Source organism: Phaseolus vulgaris, chromosome 1 (genome assembly GCF_000499845.2).
Source record: "Phaseolus vulgaris cultivar G19833 chromosome 1, P. vulgaris v2.0, whole genome shotgun sequence".
NCBI classification, from domain to species: domain Eukaryota; kingdom Viridiplantae; phylum Streptophyta; class Magnoliopsida; order Fabales; family Fabaceae; genus Phaseolus; species Phaseolus vulgaris.
Genome location: NC_023759.2, coordinates 9762219 through 9783031, shown reverse-complemented (window position 1 = coordinate 9783031; position 20813 = coordinate 9762219). Strand labels below are relative to the sequence as shown.

Genomic DNA, 20813 nt, shown 5'->3' with positions numbered 1-20813 from the left:
AGAAAATAAGTGAAACTCCCTTTGTTGATTTTTTTTTTCTATTGGCACTTCCTTGGTTGTCTCTTCTTTGTTGGGCCTTCCAATGTATGTGGTGTTTTTGGTAGGTGTTTGCACACTGTTTTTATAATATTTATCATTTGTTTTCTATTGACTCTTTTGAACTGATTCTTTTTTTGTCTTTTCTGTAACACCTCAATCTTGCATAATCCAGATGATAAAAAATTTCCTATTTGGAAAAATAAATTTTCTTAAGCAAAACAGCCAGCACAGAGTTATGCAAAACAAGGGATTCTGTAAATCTGGAAAAACAACAAGATATACCAAAAGAAAGACACAATGGAATTGATGAAATGGAATTTGTGTAGATCTAAACACAAATATGAACTCAAGCTAAAAATAAAAAGCATCAAAGGATAAAAAACACAGCAGATTCAGATCAAGCATTTATACCAAAATCAAGAAACAAATAAGCCAAACAAAGTACTACTATGATTTGATGACATTTTGGAAGAACATGACTAGACAAAACACATATAGATTCAGAAATTAAAAGACTCAAATGAACATAATATGAACCAATTAAAATTGCAATAAGGACTCAAATACCTAAAATAAAACAGCAACACAAACTATATGGAATCCTACCAAAAATTGCCAAAGATTGCTCAAGAACAATTGAACAAGATGCACCGATTGGAATTTCCAAACAGCACACCAATTCAAAGCAAAAATAAAAAAAAAACAGCAAGACAAATATGGAAGATGAAGAACAACACGGATTAAAGAAGAACTCAAAAAGAAAATGACCAAGAAATACTCATATTTGAAGAACCTTTGCTCATGATACCAAATGATGGCATTCTCATGGAGCTCTTCTTGGATGTTGGTGAAAAATGGTGCGGAAGCTTATGGATGCAATGGGCAAAGGTCCTCCTAGGAGTTGTGGTGACCTTGAAGGTGCATGAAGAGTATGGAAGAAGGGAGGTTCGGCCAGCCCTTTGATAGATGATGAAAATGAAGATTAGGTCCTAGAAACTAGGCAAAGGCAATGTATGGCACTAAATTGGCAACATAACATTACTCTCATTAATCTTGCAAATACAAGAGCCAAGCTCTCTTATTTATAGTGTTTAGAGGGCTGGAAATTCAAAAGAAAGTGGAGGGAAATTCAAATGAGAAGCATTTGAATTTGGAGCCAATTCCTAGTCACAAGGGAAGTGTGGCTTGGTTTCTTTTTTTTGGCACCTCCTAAATGTATACCTACACCTTCTTTTGTGTCACATGGAAGGTGTGACTTAGCTTTTTTTACATTTGCACCTCTTATATTTATATCTACACCTCCCTTTATGTTCTACTAAAAAATACTCAAAGCCAATTACAAAAGAAAGACATCCAATGATGCTTAGTTTACCCATATCTTCTATTTGTTGGGCTTGGGCTTGGGCTTTTTCTATCATGGGTTTGGGCCTCTTCCATCATCCCCTCCCTCTTGAAAAGGATTTGTCGTCAAATCCAATGCTTCTTCTTCATCATCATTATGTGGATGTATGTGGCTGGATGGTTTCCATCAGAAACACTTAAAAAGAGAGAAACTCATGAGAGAAAAATGAGTGGATTACTGAAAGTGAATGAAGTGAAGAAGTTGTTACTTTCTAGCAAACCTCTTTATTTACCTTATTGCGAAAAAAACACTTTGGTTGCTGACCATTCTAACCAAATTAATTTTCTTCCTAGTGTTGATTCTGTTTTGCAGGAAATCCAAACTCAAGTTGAAGCATTGATGAACAAAGGATGGGTACAAGAGACCATGAGCCCATGTGTTGTTCCAGTAATTTTGGTGCCTAAAAATGATGGTTATTGGAGGATGTGCACAGATTGCAGAGCACTCAATAACATTACCATTAAGTATAAACACCATATTCCCAGGTTAGATGATTTAATGGATGAATTGTATGGTGGTTGTATATTTTCAAAAATTGACTTAAGAAGTGGTTGCCATCGAATGAGGATTAGGAATGGGAATGAATGGAAAACTGTCTTTACAACAAAATATGGATTGTATGACTGGCGTGTGTTGCTATTTGGGCTAACAAATGCCTCAAGCACTTTTATGAGATTAATGAACTATGTTTTGAGAGAATTTTTGGGCAACTTTTTTGTGGTGTTTTTTTATGACATCTTGATCTATAGCACTAGTTTGGAATTACATGAGGAACATTTGTGTGCTGTTTTGAATGTTCTTAGAAAAGAAAAGTTGTATGCTAATCTTGATAAATGCAGATTTTGTACTGAACAAATTGCGTTCTTGGGTTTTGTGGTAAGTGCTAAAGGAGTTCAGGTAGATTATGAAAAAGTGAATGCTATCCAAGAATTATGTTTACATCATGTTGAGTTTGCTTACAATATGGTTGTTGACAACACATCGAATTGTGATCCATTTGAAATTTTGTATGGATTAAATCCTTTAACTCCAATAGATTTGTTAACTATGCCTAACATTTTTGTTTTAAAGCATAAAGATACACAGGCTAAGGTTGGCTATGTGAGAAAGCAACATAAAAAGGTTGAAGCACAAGTTGAATGTTCTTCTAAACAAGTTAACAAAGGAAGAAAGAAAGTAATCTTTGATCCTGGAGATGGGTCTGGGTACACATGAGGAAAGAAATGTTAACTAGACAAAGAAAATCCAAGCTTCAATACACACAACAAGATTGGAATATTAAAATAAAATAACATTATTATTTTATTTGGAGTTAGGATTTGAACTCAGGACCAAGTACAGAGTATCAACCTAACCATTGGGACAAATGATCATTCTTAAAATATAAGGATTGTAGTATCATCTTATTTTCTTACAAACAAGAAAAAACCTTTGTAATTTATACACTATTGGACCTCAGATTAGGGGGACGAATATTTTGACAATTTTTTAGAGTGTTTCTCTGCTAGGGTTTTTCCTGTATCTTGCGATCTTATCAAGAATCCACCAATTATTGTGGCGATCATCCTTAGGCTTATCAAACCTTGTTTGTGGCGCCTTCCTTTATCCAGGTTTTTATTGTTACTGTTTGAATTTATTCTGTTCCGTAACCCTAAATTCTCAATTTTATTGTCATTCCTATTTGGATTCATATCAGCTTTGTTGTTGTAAAAGGATTCATCATCACACATATCCTACGAGATGAGAGTACAAAAGGCTTAAAGATCACAAGTTAAAGTAAGCATCTCTAAAGAAAAAGTCAGAAAAACGAGTTCATAAAATGCAAGTACAAAATAGACGTATAAAACAAAAGAAGATGTAGGTAGTCATAGAAGCTAAGACAATGAATTGACGAGTTTACAAAAGCACAAATAATAGACGATCTATCCCTAATGGAATAAACACAATTCACATGTGCTCGACATAAGACACATCATTGCGATATTACATTTTAAAGCCTACGAATTAACCAATAACATCTTTCAAGAAAGATTTTGACACATGGTACCATTTATCAATGTGTGAAAGTTCAATTTGGTATTGATAGTGGTACAAAGACATCTCAGAGGTAAGATTGTGGTTTCACCAACTTCTTGTACTACAAAACAAAGGTTGTTAGTAGAAAGTAATAAATCTTTGGAAAAGTTATGACCCAAGACGTTTTGAAGCACGCTACCTAAAAGAGTTGTTTCTGAACATCCATATAAGTAGAACTTTAATGTAGAAAAAGATAAGGTTCTCAAATATAAACCATTGAGCCTCAAGTGCATGAGATCAATGTGAAAAATTGTTCAAGTGCTAAAATTGTAGTCATACTAGAGATTTAAAAGAGAAAGTGATCTTTTTGTAAATCACTCACGTATGTGAAGTTATCTCTTAAAACAACGTTACCTGCATTTCATATTCACTCATTTGAGTGTGAGTCCTGTAAACATGACTTTTGATGAATATTTTGGAGAGACATTGTTTACTTTTTTTAGAGACCTTGTGTACTCACATTTAAGCATAGAGGGAGTTTAAGTAAATAGAGATAGTTTAAGTAAACGGAAGAGACTTTATGTACCTATCTTGGAAGGGCTTTATGTACTTAAATAATTTGGAGTGAATTTATATATTCATTGTAAGTAGAAGTGACAATAGTAATATTCGTAATTTAATTTCTTTAGTAGAACCTTTTGTGAATACGCACATTACCTTTTGGCTATCCTTTTTGAAAAGGTTTGTGAAGGTGTTTTATAAAACTGTGAGATAACCCTCATTAGCGTTTGATTACTCATTTGTGAAAAAGTTTTCTAAAAGTGTTTTCGTTAGCTCTATTCACACCACCCTTTTTAGAGTTAACCCATTCTTTCATATTTTGTTGGGCATTGAAATTATTTTTCAAACACGGGTCAGAGTACCATCCTACAATTATGCAGGAGAAAGCTAGAGAAAGTAACTTGCAAGTTGTGGATTAAACTATTTTGACCTACTTTTTTGCTGAGTACACTGAAATAGGTTAAAACAGATCAAAACAACCCATACTGTCATTATTATTTTTAATTATAATATTTATTTTAAGATAAATGAACAACATTTGTTTTACAAATTTTAAGAGTTTTTTTTTAAATAAATGTAAACCTTATACTATAACACTAATATTTATTACTTGAAATAATCATAAGCTCAACACATATTAAATTAGCCACTTGAGCATGTGATTTATACAACCTCAAGCATAGGAGCATTTTGAGGGTCACGTTCTAAATATATTTAAGAGAGAGAGAACCATTAACGCGTATTCTGACTTTGATGCCATAATTAATTCTGTCATACAAACTTTAGTATAGAAAATATTTACATTTTCATTTACATTAAAGTAACTGTACAGAAAGGAAAATGAAACCATAACTATTTATGACCTCTGTTAATCTTTACATAATATATATGTTTTTAAATTTACAGAAAAAAAATAGTAATACTTAATTAGTGTAAGGAATAATAGAAAACATAACTGTCTCAAACCATTAATAATTTCTCTCCAGAAGAAAATACACAAAACATAGCATTATTTATTCTCTCTTTGACTTCAGGTTGACTTTATCTTGTCCAAGTTATACAATCTCTGCAAAAATATCCACAATGTTAGCAGACAACAGAAAAATTCATTACCAATTATTGTTATGTTATGAATCAGGAAACCAAGCTTACAAGAATACAATGTACATCCTCAAGAAAAGGCACAAACAGAGAAACCAACATCTGCATTTTCTCCTTTAGGATGTCATAGTTTTCCTCTTCAGTTTTAAGAATATTAACAAATGTTTTACTTTCTGGTACCAGTCTTAGAGCCACCTGCAATTCCATTTAATGTAAACATTTTTTGGTCATTTTAAGAATGTGGTGAAAAAGGGGTTATCATAGTGTATCTTTAGTTTCACATAAGATAAAGCTAAACTCGGATCTATGATCCACTCAAAACTACTCTGAATAGTTTCTATTTTTATATCCGATCAAAGACGTGAAATAAGAGTAATCAAACGCCAAAATAGACACACATATTGTATTTGAGTTGTACCCTACAGGTAAATTAGCCAGCTAATCCATCAACAAGCAAAGAAGTGGTTAAACCATGGAAGAAAAAAATTAAGTGATTGTTACTCTGAAAGCAGCTGATGAAATCCATCCATGCCAGGGTTTTAAGGTGACTTCATAGGCCTCTTCAACTACTTGCTCCATTCTCTTTTCAGGGTCTTTTGCTAGTGCTTGTAATAATGAGGAGGTGAAATCCAGGGTCCTGCAAAGTTACACAAAAGATATCATTTTAGTCCTACAATTTCTATACACATTGCTGATATAGTGAGTAGTATCAAAGTAGCAAATATTATATTGTTTATATAAATTAATGTGTCTGGTTTTTCACCTAGTGAGCCAAACCATGGCCTTACTGCAGCTAGACCCTTTTCTTGCATTGCCTTCTTTCGCTTCCGACTTCAATATCTCGACCAAATTCGAGTTCACTGAGGTATTTGATTCATGCATCAGTTCCAGTGTCTGCAACAAAACAGAAATCAACATACAGCCTAACTAATAATTGGTAGGTAAGTTTTCAATCTATAGTTACTTGTTATGTACATAAGTTTTTCAATTCATTAGAAAAATTAATATTGTTTATTATGTATTATATACAAACATTAGTGGGTTTAGATTATCAATTGCCATAGTTATTGTTCGGAGAGAAGTGGTTTGGTGGTTAACCTTAATATTCTGGTACACGTCTTGTCTCAAAACAGCCATTGTTGGTCCTATCTTATCTGCTAGACACACAATGGCAATGTTGTAGGCGTCACGTCACATCTTTGAAACTTAAAGAAAGAGATCAAGGACCAAGTACTCACCAAGAACTTGTAGCACAAAATAACAAACAGAAAGGAAAGGCTTGGTGGGGATATAACCAGACTCATGCTTTTCACCAGGTTTAACTGTGCCCATCATGGAAAGTTCTTCAATGACAGAACCTATCTCTGATCTCTTCTCCACTTCTCTCCTAGTGCTCTTCATTTTTGTTTCTTCCTTCTCCCTCAACCCTCTTCCTGTTCTGCAATGCATATTATATATGTATATATATATATATATATCATATTTGTGCCGCAGCATACATCTGGAGTTCTGTATCTATACTTTATTAGAGTTTTAGCATGGACTTCCGTTAATAATTATGGGAAAATGACGTATAGACACAGCATGTTATAGAGAGAGTGAAAAAAAATATGAGTAAAATAAGTAACATGATGTGATAAACTAATCAACATATATATAAAGAAATGATGAGTGTCACCTTTTGATTGTTAAACAAATATTATACAGACTAAAACATCAATGGATCCAAAATGTTATCTAAGATTCAAGACTTTTTTATCACCAAAGTTTTATCTCTAATTTCTAACCTTCTGAGAAAATGAAATGAATCTTACGTTATTTGTTTTAAAATTCTTAAGAACTGCTACTTGTTCTTACATAAGAATTATATATCATATCAATTGTTTTACAATAAATGTTTGTGTGCCAGATTCTCATGAATACAATTTAAGTTTTGTGTTTAGATCAAGTGGATTTTTGAAGGAATGAGTCTCGCTAGCACATCTATTATATTGCTCTAAACGAATCCAGAAACATAACTTTCTCAACGTTTTGGGTTATGAATTTTCTCTGTAAAACCATTGACGGTGACCTTTTGTTTGACCTTGGAGAGAGTTATCATCTACACTTCAAGTGTTTTGAAAACTAGTGCAACAATAAATAAAGTCCACGTAGCCTCGTTAGTTTTTGTTTTTTTTTTCTCTTTTCACCGATTTTCGTTGTTGGTTATTAGTGTATAGTGTTTACTCTTTCTATTTTTATTTTATTCTGTAATATAAGAATTAAAAATATAATAAATCTCTGTATTTTAATAAATATTATTTATTATATTTTTTTTTATATTTCTAACATTTTTATAAGATTCTAATATAATTCTTTAAAATTATTTTATTGAATGTTTAGTAAATAAATATTGTATTTGAATTGATTGTTTGAATCTCGATAATTGACTCCAATTTGGTTATTATGCTTTGGAGTGGTGAAATTGGTAGACACCCTACTCTTAAGAAGCAGTGTTCGAGTTTTAATTAATTTTTCTAATAATTCTAAAGTCACAATCAAACGAAAATTAAAAATTTCTAATATGTTAATTGAAAGGAAATAAAAAGAGAGAAAAATTTACGTATCTTGCGGCATCAATTCTGTTGGCTTTGCTTAAAACCGTGAGCTGATTAAAATCTTTACTTCTGATCACAATTTTTTTTTTGGAGAATTATTTTGCTGCTACATGGAATATTAACAATGAATGAGTGGATTTATATTAACTTTTCTCTCTAAATCCTTAAAACTCAAAAGAATAAAGAAGGAATCAGTGGTGGATTTTGAGCCGTAATCTTAAAAATTTAAAATAATATATTCAAATTAAGTGTAGTTTTAATGTTTAAGTTGTTATCGCAACGAATCTAGTTTGATAGACTATTTTGAATAACTAGTAAATGAGATTGACTTTGTAACAGTTAATAACATGATCATCATATTGAGTTATACTACCTGTACTGTCTAGGCCGAAAGGTCAACTGAAAGTCTCGACCGACCGAAAGGTTGTACGGCCGAAAGGTCAACCGAAAGTCTCGACGCCGAAAGGTCAACTGAAAGTCTCGACCGACCGTGAGGCTCTGACGCCGAAAGGTCAACTGAAAGTCTTGACCGACCGAGAGGTTGTGCGGCCGAAAGGTCAACCGAAAGTCTCGACCGACCGAAAGGTTGTGCGTAAAATTAAATTAGTGATTATAGCAAAGCCCATAAGATGGGCCCAAATATACAGGTGTGTGTTTTCAAAATGTTAGGTGCAAAAAGAAAAGACCTAAGTAACTCTTAAGCCCAATAAGAGAGCCTTATAAATAGAGGTTCAGCTCAAAAGGTAAGGAGAATTTCAATTGATCTGATAAGCAAAAAACTATATCTGACTTTGGCATCGGAGCGCCTTGCAGGTACACACACCCACCTGTGAGGAGAAGAAGCCGAGAGCCCAACCCGAGAAGAAGCCGAGATCACCTAGCTGAAGGAAAAGCCGAGAGCACCTAGGTGAAGGAGAAGCCGAGAGCACCTAGCTGAAGGAGAAGCCGAGAGCACTTAGCCGAAAGAGAAGCCGAGAGCTCTTAGCCGAAGGAGAAGCCGAGAGCACTTAGCCGAAAGAGAAGCCGAGAGCATCTACCTTGAGGAGAAGTCTAGAGCACCCAATGTGAGAAGAGACCGAGAGAGTCCAGCCCAAAGTTCGGAAGATTTGTATAAGAGTTAATCTTGTCAACCTAATTTTAGTGTTCTTGGTCCTTGTTGTAAGAACATTTTGGCGCCCACCGTGGGGCCGAGAAGTAGCTGAAAAAGGTTGAAGACAAGATGAATCAAATGAGAAGAACAAGGTGGAGAGCAATCTGGGGAGCAGAGAGATAATCAAAATTCCATATCAATGGCTATGCTCATGCAGTTACAAAGAGAGTTCGAAACACTAAAGAGAAGCAATGAAGAAAAGTTAAGTATGCTAAGGGCGGAGAATGCGTACATGAAAAGGAAGTTGAATGAAGAGACGAATTTAAACACATCATTTGAAACTGTTCAACCAAGAACATGTCCACCAAAGGGTACATAATGAGAAAAGATTTGAAACTACAAGGGAGAGAATACCAGAGACTTCTGGTATCTTTGTAGGAATATTTGTCAGGAGGCATCCATTTTTTGAAGCCGTTATAGAAACCTCACTGCCCGAAAAATGGGAAGAATTTTACCATGGAGAAATATGATGGAGGTACAGATCCTGATTAACACATTGCAGTATACACAACGTAGATAAGTTTGTATACGTGGAATGATGCCATTTTGTGCCGAGTATTCCCAACAACTTTGAAGGGAGGGGCTCTGAGTTGGCATACTCGGTTGCCACCGTTATCCATTGATTGTTTCAACACTTTAGTAAAAAAGTTTGTAGCTCATTTTGCTACAAGCCGACCACATCATCTGACATCAATTGCCTTAGTGAATATAAGGTAAGAAAAGGGAGAATCCCTAAGAACATTTATGCAGTGCTTTGGAAAGGTAGCACTAAGTATCCGCAATCTCAGTCCGAAAGTCACAATGCATCATATGATTACAGCACTGAAACCGAGACCATTTGCCGACAGACTTTGCAAAAAACCGGCAACCAATCTTGACGATTATCATCGCAAGTAATGGCCGGCCGCTCACTACGCTTGCTCGATTAACATCGCAAGTGCCGGCCGAACGCTCACCAAACTTGCTTGATTAACATCGCAAGTATTGGCCCAATGATTGCCCGCTTGCTCGATTAACATCGCAAGTGCCGGCCGAACGCTCACCAAACTTGCTTGAGTAACATCGCAAGTATTGGCCGAATGATTGCCCGCTTGCTCGATTAACATCGCAAGTGCCGGCCGAACGCTCACCAAACTTGCTTGAGTAACATCGCAAGTATTGGCCGAATGATTGCCCGCTTGCTCGATTAACATCGCAAGTGCCGGCCGAACACTCACCAAACTTGCTTGAGTAACATCGCAAGTGTTGGCCGAACGATTGCCCGCTTGCTCGATTAACATCGCAAGTGCCGGCCGAACGCTCACCAAACTTGCTTGAGTAACATCGCAAGTATTGGCCGAATGATTGCCCGCTTGCTCGATTAACATCGCAAGTGCCGACCGAACACTCACCAAACTTGCTCGATTATCATCGCAAGTATTGGCCCAATGATTGCCCGCTTGCTCGATTAACATCGCAAGTGCCGGCCGAACGCTCACCAAACTTGCTTGAGTAACATCGCAAGTATTGGCCGAATGATTGCCCGCTTGCTCGATTAACATCGCAAGTGCCGGCCGAACACTCACCAAACTTGCTCGATTATCATCGCAAGTGTTGGCCGAACGATTGCCCGCTTGCTCGATTAACATCGCAAGTGCCGGCCGAACGCTCACCAAACTTGCTTGAGTAACATCGCAAGTATTGGCCGAATGATTGCCCGCTTGCTCGATTAACATCCAAGTGCCGGCCGAACACTCACCAAACTTGCTTGAGTAACATCGCAAGTATTGGCCCAATGATTGCCCGCTTGCTCGATTAACATCGCAAGTGCCGGCCGAACGCTCACCAAACTTGCTCGATTATCATCGCAAGTACCGGCCGCTCACTACTCTTTGATAGAGATGGAATTGAAAGATACCACAAGAATCATGGTCGTCATACACGAAGAATGTAGCTTTGAAAGATAGAATTGAAGAATTGATTCAAGTTGGGCAGTTGAAACGCTTTGATAGAGATGGAGGGATAAGGAGCAGACAAAGTCCAAGGCAGTTAAGCACTCATCCTTGTATGTAAAACCTTTCGGTCAAGGATGATTTTTCATGTATAAAGAGAGTCTTATTCAAGATTGAAACACTTAATGAAGAAGTTATTCATATGAAGAGTCAAATTGTTAAATCCATCAATGCTTCGCATACTTCAAACCTCTCGGTCCTGGATGCTTTCACTTCAAGTGAAATCCCTCCCGAGAGTGTATCTCGTACTTCAAACCTCTCGGTCCAGGATGTTTTCACTCCAGGTGAAATCCCTCCCGAGAGTGTGTCTCGATCTTCAAGCCTCTCGGATCAAGATGCTTTCACTCCAGGTGAAATCCCTCTCTCGAGTGTGTTTCAAAAAATCGAAAGGTTCCAATAGAAATCCGAGAGCTCTTATCAAAAAACCGAAAGGTTCCAATATAAAACCGAAAGGTCTTATAAAAAACCGAAAGGTTTTAATACAAAAACCGAGAGGTCTCATTTTTTGCATGGCAGAAAACAAAAACCGAGAGGTTTTATAAAAAAACCGAAAGGTTCCAATACAAAACCGAAAGGTCTTATAAAAAACCGAAAGGTTTTAATACAAAAACCGAGAGGTCTCATTTTTTGCATGTCAGAAAACAAAAACCGAAAGGTTCCAATACAAAACCGAAAGGTTCCAATACAAAACCGAAAGGTTCCAATACAAAACCGAAAGGTTCCAATACAAAACCGAAAGGTCTTAATACAAAAACCGAGAGGTCTCATTTTTTGCATGGCAGAAAACAAAAACCGAGAGGTTTTATAAAAAAACCGAAAGGTTCCAATACAAAACCGAAAGGTCTTATAAAAAACCGAAAGGTTTTAATACAAAAACCGAGAGGTCTCATTTTTTGCATGGCAGAAAACAAAAACTGAAAGGTTCCAATACAAAACCGAAAGGTTCCAATACAAAACCGAAAGGTCTTATAAAAAACCGAAAGGTTTTAATACAAAAACCGAGAGGTCTCATTTTTTGCATGGCAGAAAACAAAAACCGAAAGGTTCCAATACAAAACCGAAAGGTCTTATAAAAAACCGAAAGGTTTTAATACAAAAACCGAGAGGTCTCATTTTTTGCATGGCAGAAAACAAAAACCGAGAGGTTTTATAAAAAACTGAAAGGTTCCAATACAAAACCGAAAGGTTTTATAAAAAACCGAAAGGTTCCAATAAAAAACCGAAAGGTCTTATAAAAAACCGAAAGGTTCCAATACAAAACTGAAAGGTTTTATAAAAAACCGAAAGGTTCTAATACAAAAACCGAGAGGTCTCATTTTTTGCATGACATAAAACAAAAACCAACAGGTTTTATCGAAAAACCGAAAGGTTCTAATGCAAAACCGAGAGGTCTCAAGACAAAACCGAGAAGTCTAAATAAACATTGGCGTATCAGTATCAAGTCCAAAAGTTCAAGCCTATAAAAACAGTCAAAATTGGTCTCTAACTCAAAAATTAGAAAGTTCATAGACAATTAGTTTCGGTTCAAACTCAAAAATTGAAAGTGGACAATCACATCTTCACTTTATCTTTCATGCACATTTGTGATAAATAAAGATTATTCACTAGCAAATAATTGGGATACGTGTAAAGTAAATAGAATATTATATATAACTTGATGTTATACATCCAAAATAACCATCAAGTGGCTGGGAGAAAACATGTTACATCCTCAGTGCCACCCTGGAACTTTACTTGGGAGTTCTTACAAACCAACTAAAACAAGCTATTCGGCGCCGGCACGTCTAACATCATCAGTGCCACCATCTTCATCTTCATCATAAGGAATTTCACTGATGGGCATCAGTTCGTCATTATAAAAATCTTTGCCCATGTCGAAATTTCCAGCATCCAATGGAATCTTGCAAAAATACTCGGCTTGCTGGAGAGGTTTTACAAAACCCAACTTGTGTTGCTGAACAACATAACCCTCAGCTCGAGTAACCCTTGAATTCAACTGGTTTATCACAGATTCTAAACGAAGATTATTATCAGCTTCAGCGAAGTTTCCTTTCAAACGTTGAATCTCATTGTTGGCCGACCACTTACCAAATTTGCTCGATTGTCATCCCAAGTAATGGCCGGCCGCTCACTACGCTCGTTTGATTATGATCGCAAGTAATGGCCGGCCGCTCACTACGCTCGCTCGAAAGGTAAACGGCTCCAAACAATTGTTATCATTTTTCAATAAGTTATAGGCCGAAAGGTTGACCGAAAGGAAAAAGGTAAACACATCTTCAAACAAAGAAAAAATTATGTTATTCAAGACTCTTGCTGGATTCAACCAACTCTTTATTCAGCTTCAAGATCTATAGCTTCTTCACTTGAACTCATCACTACTAACTTGCTCGATGACATTGCAAGTATTGGCCGAACGCCCGCTTACTCGATTATCATCGCGAGTGCCGGCCGACCTCCCACCAAACTTGCTCGATGACATTGCAAGTATTGGCCGAACGCCCGCTCTCTCTATTATCATCGCGAGTGCCGGCCGACCTCTCACCAAATTTGCTCGATTCATCTCAATTACTTTCCTGATAGCCTCGTTACTCATGTCCAAGAATTCTATAAATTCATCAGAAATCGAAACAGAGCTTGAAGAAGACATTATACCTTTTGAGAGTATTCGGTTCAATCTTTCTGAATCAATAAAAACAAAAAACCCTTCCAACCGAAGCGTTACGATATCATAACTATAACTCGTCATGTTAATCGACATAATCAAGAAAAGTACACGAAACAAGGCAATACTTTGATACGGAAGGTATTAAATACAAAATTTGTCCTTTTCATTAGGCATAACGTCTTTTTCAAATCCTCATGCCTGGGGGGCTAGTGTACTGTCTAGGCCGAAAGGTCAACTGAAAGTCTCGACCGACCGAAAGGTTGTACGGCCGAAAGGTCAACCGAAAGTCTCGACGCCGAAAGGTCAACTGAAAGTCTCGACCGACCGTGAGGCTCTGACGCCGAAAGGTCAACTGAAAGTCTTGACCGACCGAGAGGTTGTGCGGCCGAAAGGTCAACCGAAAGTCTCGACCGACCGAAAGGTTGTGCGTAAAATTAAATTAGTGATTATAGCAAAGCCCATAAGATGGGCCCAAATATACAGGTGTGTGTTTTCAAAATGTTAGGTGCAAAAAGAAAAGACCTAAGTAACTCTTAAGCCCAATAAGAGAGCCTTATAAATAGAGGTTCAGCTCAAAAGGTAAGGAGAATTTCAATTGATCTGATAAGCAAAAAACTATATCTGACTTTGGCATCGGAGCGCCTTGCAGGTACACACACCCACCTGTGAGGAGAAGAAGCCGAGAGCCCAACCCGAGAAGAAGCCGAGATCACCTAGCTGAAGGAGAAGCCGAGAGCACCTAGCTGAAGGAGAAGCCGAGAGCACTTAGCCGAAAGAGAAGCCGAGAGCTCTTAGCCGAAGGAGAAGCCGAGAGCACTTAGCCGAAAGAGAAGCCGAGAGCATCTACCTTGAGGAGAAGTCTAGAGCACCCAATGTGAGAAGAGACCGAGAGAGTCCAGCCCAAAGTTCGGAAGATTTGTATAAGAGTTAATCTTGTCAACCTAATTTTAGTGTTCTTGGTCCTTGTTGTAAGAACACTACCCAAAAGTGGTTTAAATTTAAATCAGATAAACGAAACTACGTTTAATGTTTTATTATTAATTAATAATTATTTAGATACAACAAATTTATATATAAATGTTAAGACGTGTTTAATTTCAATAATTTAAATTTTTTAGTTATTTCTTTAAATTGGTTGGTCCAAAGCTCACATGATAGAGTTCATGTTACTGGTACGAAATATTCCCTTCCCAACCATATTTTCATCAAATCCAGTGTATCACTTCCAAATGACTTTTTGATAGTTTAATTCTGCATAGACCATGTTCTTATAACTTTCAAATCAATCATGTTTACTAATTATTCAAAGTAGTATCTATCAAATAGATCCATTGTGATAACATTAATCCTTTAGTCCTAATTAGACATCCAAACAACCCTAACATGTGACTTCAGTTTGTTCTAATTTTAAGGAAGAATACCTGTTTTAAATGGGTATAATACTATTTTTTTAATAGGATTGAGACACGATAGATACACAACGATTCTTAGTAACATGCCAGAATTTTGTAATATAATATTGTTTAATATTAAAATTTTTGGATAATTTATCGTATATGTTTTGGATTTAAATCATTTAGAGAAAAAGAGAATTTGCCTAGAAAGTTACATCCGATATGCTAGTTAATAAACTAAAGATTTCAACTTAAATATGGTCAAATATGGTTATCAGATTGATGATTTTTTTCTAACTCTTGACAAATTCTAAAGTTTTGACAACTTGAAGTTTCGTCTAGTGGATTCTAAAGGACAAATGGACTTGAGTCTTCGTCTTATCCTTAGTTTCATGAAATTTTGCAAGATTGATGAATCCAAGACTTAGTTTCACATGCTTAATCCAATATAAATCATGTAAGACAAAGCAAAATCACAATCTCATCTTACACATTATGAAAATATGATTTGGATTCAAGATGGAGGATTTGTCACGTGAACAAACGAAATGCATTGGTGAAATGAAGTTTTGTATGAATCACACACTCGAATAGTTAATTTAATAGAGTAAGTTTATTTAAACTAAGTATGAAAGTTACACAAAAACTTAGACCAAATAAAGGGATGTAAAATTATCTTGAGTCTTATCATATATCTTTTGAAAAATCTACCTATCATAAGATTGATCAAAGTTTCAAAAAACGAATTGACAAGACTACAAAATTAGGTCTCTTTCTCATAAGATTCAATTACTCGGATAAGAACAAAAATATTTTTTACCCCTAATTATTGTTCATGACATGACGAATTTAATATAAGGGATAAACTTGATTAATTTTTTTTTCTTCCATTCCATTAAAAACCTTTCATGTGTAAATTACAGAATTAAGTTTTATAATCACCTAGATGATTTATCCTTTTATTATCTCTTACAAACTTAATGTTAGAGTAAAATTCACTAGTCTCGTAGTTTTGATTTAGTGTTTGTCACAACAAAGTGTAACATGAAGATACTTTGTCCATAAGATGATGAATTATGAAAAACAACAGATCGTGTAAGACACAAGTATTTGTCTCACAAACGATACAACACCTTGTAGTCTTCATTTTTTTGGATAAGTGAAACCCCTAACAGACAATTAGCAAACGCAGTCTTTCAGCATACATTATACCTAACAAAAATATTCTTGAATTTTATTTCTATGTTGCAAGGAATGTCTTTGTCTTCTATCTACCTAGATGGTATGCAAATTATAAGTCTACATCAAAATCGCTTAGGATACAAGCTAAAGCTATTTTGTTTCAATAATCATCATGGCACAAGCTTACATTAACTCTAGTCAAGCTATCTATCTTTGCTTTTACTTTGTTCTGAGTAAAAATGTCTACGCCCTAGTGCTGATAAGTATTGTCAACTATCATATATTTCTAGAAGATAAGATTGTCATTTAATTCAATGCACCTCTACAACCACACTCGTCAGACAAAGGAAGATAAAGCTATCGGAGTTCAAAATCTCTCAATAATAAGAAAAGAATTTGCAACGACTCTTTCTTCCAAGTCCTATATAAAGTTATCCTTTGAATAAGAAAATAGAGAAGAGATAAATTGCTAAGTTCCAAAACACTGCTTAAATCTTTTTGTGTTTTTAAGTTTTATAGAGAACACTATTGTATTCACATAGCAAACTAGAAAAGACTTCATATCTTTATATGCATTGTAAGACGCTAGTCCTCTCAAGTGAGAAAAACCCTTGTGGTCTTTCACTACGAGAAATTTGTTATTTACATACCGATTATTATATACGGATTCAAATCCGTATGTAAATTGAACATTACATACGGATTTTACATACGGATTTGAATTTGTATGTAAAGTGACGTTACATACGGATTTGTACATACGGATTTAGATCCGTATGTAAAATCAGCATTACATACGAATTTTTACATATGAATTTTTACATACGGATCTGAATCCGTATGTAAAGTGAGCATTATATACGGATTTAGATTCATATGTAAAGTCAGCGTTACATACGAATTTTTATATACGGATTTGGATTCGTATGTAAAGTGAGCATTACATACATATTTTTACATACGGATTTGGATTAAATATTTTTAATAATTGTAGTAATAATAATATTGATATTACTGACAATAATAATATTAATATTAATATTTTTATTAATATTAATAATTTAATAATATTATTAGTAATAAATTACTAATAATATTATTAAATTATTAATATTAATACAAATATTAATATTATTATTATCAGTAATATAAGTATTATTATTATTAATATTTATAAAACTAATAATATTTAAAATATTAATAATATTTACAATATTTAATAATATTTACAATATTTAATAATATTAACTATACTTAATAATATTTAATAATATTTTTAATAATAATAAATTTATAATGTTTATAATATTTAATAATATTTACAGTATTTAATAATATGAACAGTATTTAATAATATTAAAAATATTAATAATATGAATAATATAAATGATATTAAAAATAGTTAATAATATTATGAATGTTAATAATTTTAATAATATAAATTATATTAATAATATGATATTAATATTTATAATATTAACAATATTAACAATAGTTAATAATATTATTAATGTTAATAATTTTAATAATATAAATGATAATAATAATAATAAGTATAATTAAAATTATAATATGACAAAAGAATTTGTTTGATTTAGTGGTTAAAGCTTCTTTGGTAACCAAGAAATTTGGGTTCGAGTCGTTGTAAACAAGCTTTAGGTCTTTCGTGAGCTAGACTCTTATGTATGATGAGTAAAAAAATGCACACTCCCTTTAATTATATTATGTATTTATAAGTTTTTATAACTCTTTAAATAACTCTAAATAAGAAAAAAAATATTCACATATATTATTTACACTATAAAATAAACTAAATAATACACTAATAAATACTTTGTTTCTAGTTTTGTAATCAATCCATAAAGTTGTTGACTATTAAACTCAATTCACTCTAATATTCATATCAACCATAAAACACTCTAAATTTAAGTATTTAGAAAGTAGTTAGAAACAACCAAACTAGAAAAAAAAAAGATAATGATTTAAATTTTTGAAGAGTAAAATTTTTAAAAATAATTTATAAAAAATTAAAATTAAATTCTCAATGGACAATAATTTCAAATATAAGCACTAAAATCGAAATTGAAGAATTTTAAGTTATATAAAAAATATATTTTAAGTGCAAAATTTAATTAACTAATCACTTTTTCTCTTTTTGGGTAGTTTTCCCTAATTTATTTTCTTAAGGTTTTGTATTTTTCTAACTAATTAAGAAAAGTTTATACACTAGCACCACACGTTAACATTTTTTTGGTGTTTTTTTACTGATTATTGGGTGACAATCATTGTTTTGTTGGATGGTATTCCGTCTCATAACAACTTGTTGAGCAACCCAACGACAAATCTACCATTATATGCAGAAGGTTCTAGATTAACAATTATTCCATCTATTACTTTTTTAAATATATTTTAAAAAATTATCATTTAGATCAGAATAAAAAAAAAGGAGTGCTGAGTAAAAAATAATTAACATAAGAAAACAAGTTGAAAGAAATCATTTGTCTTTGTTAAATAAGGAACATGACAAAAAAAGATGTCACTCGGTCACAAATATTTAATTTTTCAATTAAATATAAAAATAAATAATGAAAAGAATAAACAAATCTGATTCCAAAACTACCCCTCAGCCGCATAAAAAAATGTGTAATTTTGTAAATCAATTCTTTAGCTTTAATTTATCCATTTATTATTTTTAAATGACAATACTTCCTTTATTTTCATGTCATTTTTTCCTCAAATGAATAGATATTTTTTACTCTACTTTTTTACAGTATCTTTCATTTTTCTTTCTTGCAACCGAACATAGGGGAACCCTATTAAGCTTCTTTTTAAAAAAATCAATATAATTTTTTTTCTAGAATAAAATATTTATATTTTCTACTTTATCATTTTTATTTTATATCACAGTATATATAAACTAATTAAAGATTTGGCGAAGGATAATGTTCCTGCTAGGGAGATGGGACCTAGATAACTATTGAAGTCTTCTTCTCCTTTCTTCGGTCGGGCAGGTGACTGGGTGATGAACTGGGATTCTTCTCGTCTTCCTGCTTATCCTTCGGTACTCGGGACTCGGTCGTCGGGTGAACACGGGATGGTGGGGGTACCTGCGAAGGCACTCCGACGCTCAAGTCAGTAAAGCGGGTGGTCAGCTCTCAGGTAGGTGAACAGTAATAAATGACGTACCTTACTCCTTGGGATGCGTACTATTTATATTATTCTAGTGGGCCTACCTTGTTGGGCCCATTTATCGAGGTGGACACCTCTTAGGTTTGCATTACCTAATTCTTAATGATAGATTAACTTCACTAATCTTGGTTTGAACGTTAACTGTAATAGGGGTCGGCCGTCGAGCAAATCATCATGGCATGGGTCGGCCATCGGCCATATTCCAGTGGTCTCGGTCATCTCGGCCAAGTCTTCTAAGGTCTCGGCCTCTCGGTCGTCTCGACCAAGTCTTCTAAGGTCTCGGCCTCTCGGTCGTCTCGGCCAAGCCTTCCAAGGTCTCGGCTTCTCGGCCAAGTCTTCTAAGGTCTCGACCCCTCTGTCGTCTCGGCCAAGCCTTCCAAGGTCTCGGCCTCTCGGCCAAGTTCCCCTGGTCTCGGTCAGGTGGACCTCGACCTCGCCCATACCGGTACAAATAAGAACATAAATAATAATAAAATTATTTGTATTATTTTAAACTTTGATACAGTTAAAAAAAAAATAAAAATAAATAAATAAATAAAAATAAATAAATAAATAAATGCGTTCCTAATTAATTATTTCAGCATTTGGGTTGAGCCTGTTGCTCACATGTGGATAGGGTTGAACATTTCAAGTTTTCAGTTATGAAGTCAAAGTCTACAGATTCACCATCAATCAGCACTGATCTTATGATGAATAATGAAATTATTTTTCTGGAAAAATGAGGAAAGAGGAAATGTGGCAGGGTCACTGAGGAAAATTATGACAACTTGAGGCATTTTAAAAATTGATAGATGCTGTTTCTTGAAATTTCCAACATGATATTTCCACATCATTAACTTAAATTTATTTGATTAATTGCTTATGTTTATTGAAGTAGTTGACTCAACATATATATCTTATTTCATCAAGCATTTCATTATATGATAGACGTTGACATTTAAGAATTTAGAGAAAGTTGGATTCTCTTCTCATTAATGTATATACATTGGTGGGATGCTAATTAGCAAAGTAAATGCAATCTTGCCTACGTTTGGATAATGTTTTAAAGAAGTAGTTGTAGAAAAAATAAAATTAAACTAAAATTTAAAACTTTTTTATGGCTTAAATCAAGTTACAATATATTTTTTTTGAATTATGAAAAACACTTTATTTATTTATTTTTAAAATATTTCTTAACAAAAGTTAAAAGATATGTTATATTGATTCATCTATACCTATAGGATTCTTTCTTATAAATTTTTCTCATGTTATTATATGTCTTTTTATTATTTTATTTTTTAATAAATTTTAAAATTACAATAATCATTTGTCATTTCGTCATTATTCTTGTCAATAAACAGTTTTTATCATTTATCATCCACTCAATTTCAAAGATAAACAAGAGTAACACAATGACACCTCTAATGGCCTCCATTTCTGCTTTAGAAAGATCACTCATTTTCATTGTAACAGTCGTAAAAGAAAAAAGCGTCCCTGCCCCCACACCTTTTTTTCCCTTTTTCTCTCTCCCTCTTCCTTCTCTCTTC

General features: G+C 34.0%; 1 protein-coding gene across 3 annotated transcripts; it reads right to left on the bottom strand.

Annotated features, from left to right (window-relative positions):
* Positions 1-4849: 4849 nt before the first annotated feature.
* On the bottom strand, positions 4850-6624 carry LOC137815440 (glycolipid transfer protein 3-like). 3 transcript variants are annotated; one of them, XM_068618567.1, is made up of 6 exons: positions 6358-6621; positions 6218-6276; positions 5883-6013; positions 5621-5756; positions 5171-5314; positions 4850-5084 (listed from the first exon to the last, which is right to left on the bottom strand). In XM_068618567.1, exons 1-6 carry the CDS (start codon positions 6614-6616, stop codon positions 5049-5051), a joined length of 765 nt encoding a protein of 254 aa, XP_068474668.1. In that variant the 5' UTR covers positions 6617-6621; the 3' UTR covers positions 4850-5048. The 3 variants fall into 3 exon arrangements, with proteins under 3 accessions (XP_068474668.1, XP_068474669.1, XP_068474670.1); XM_068618568.1 differs by having other exon boundaries at positions 6218-6273; positions 6358-6615; XM_068618569.1 differs by lacking the exon at positions 5171-5314 and having other exon boundaries at positions 6358-6624.
* Positions 6625-20813: the final 14189 nt, after the last annotated feature.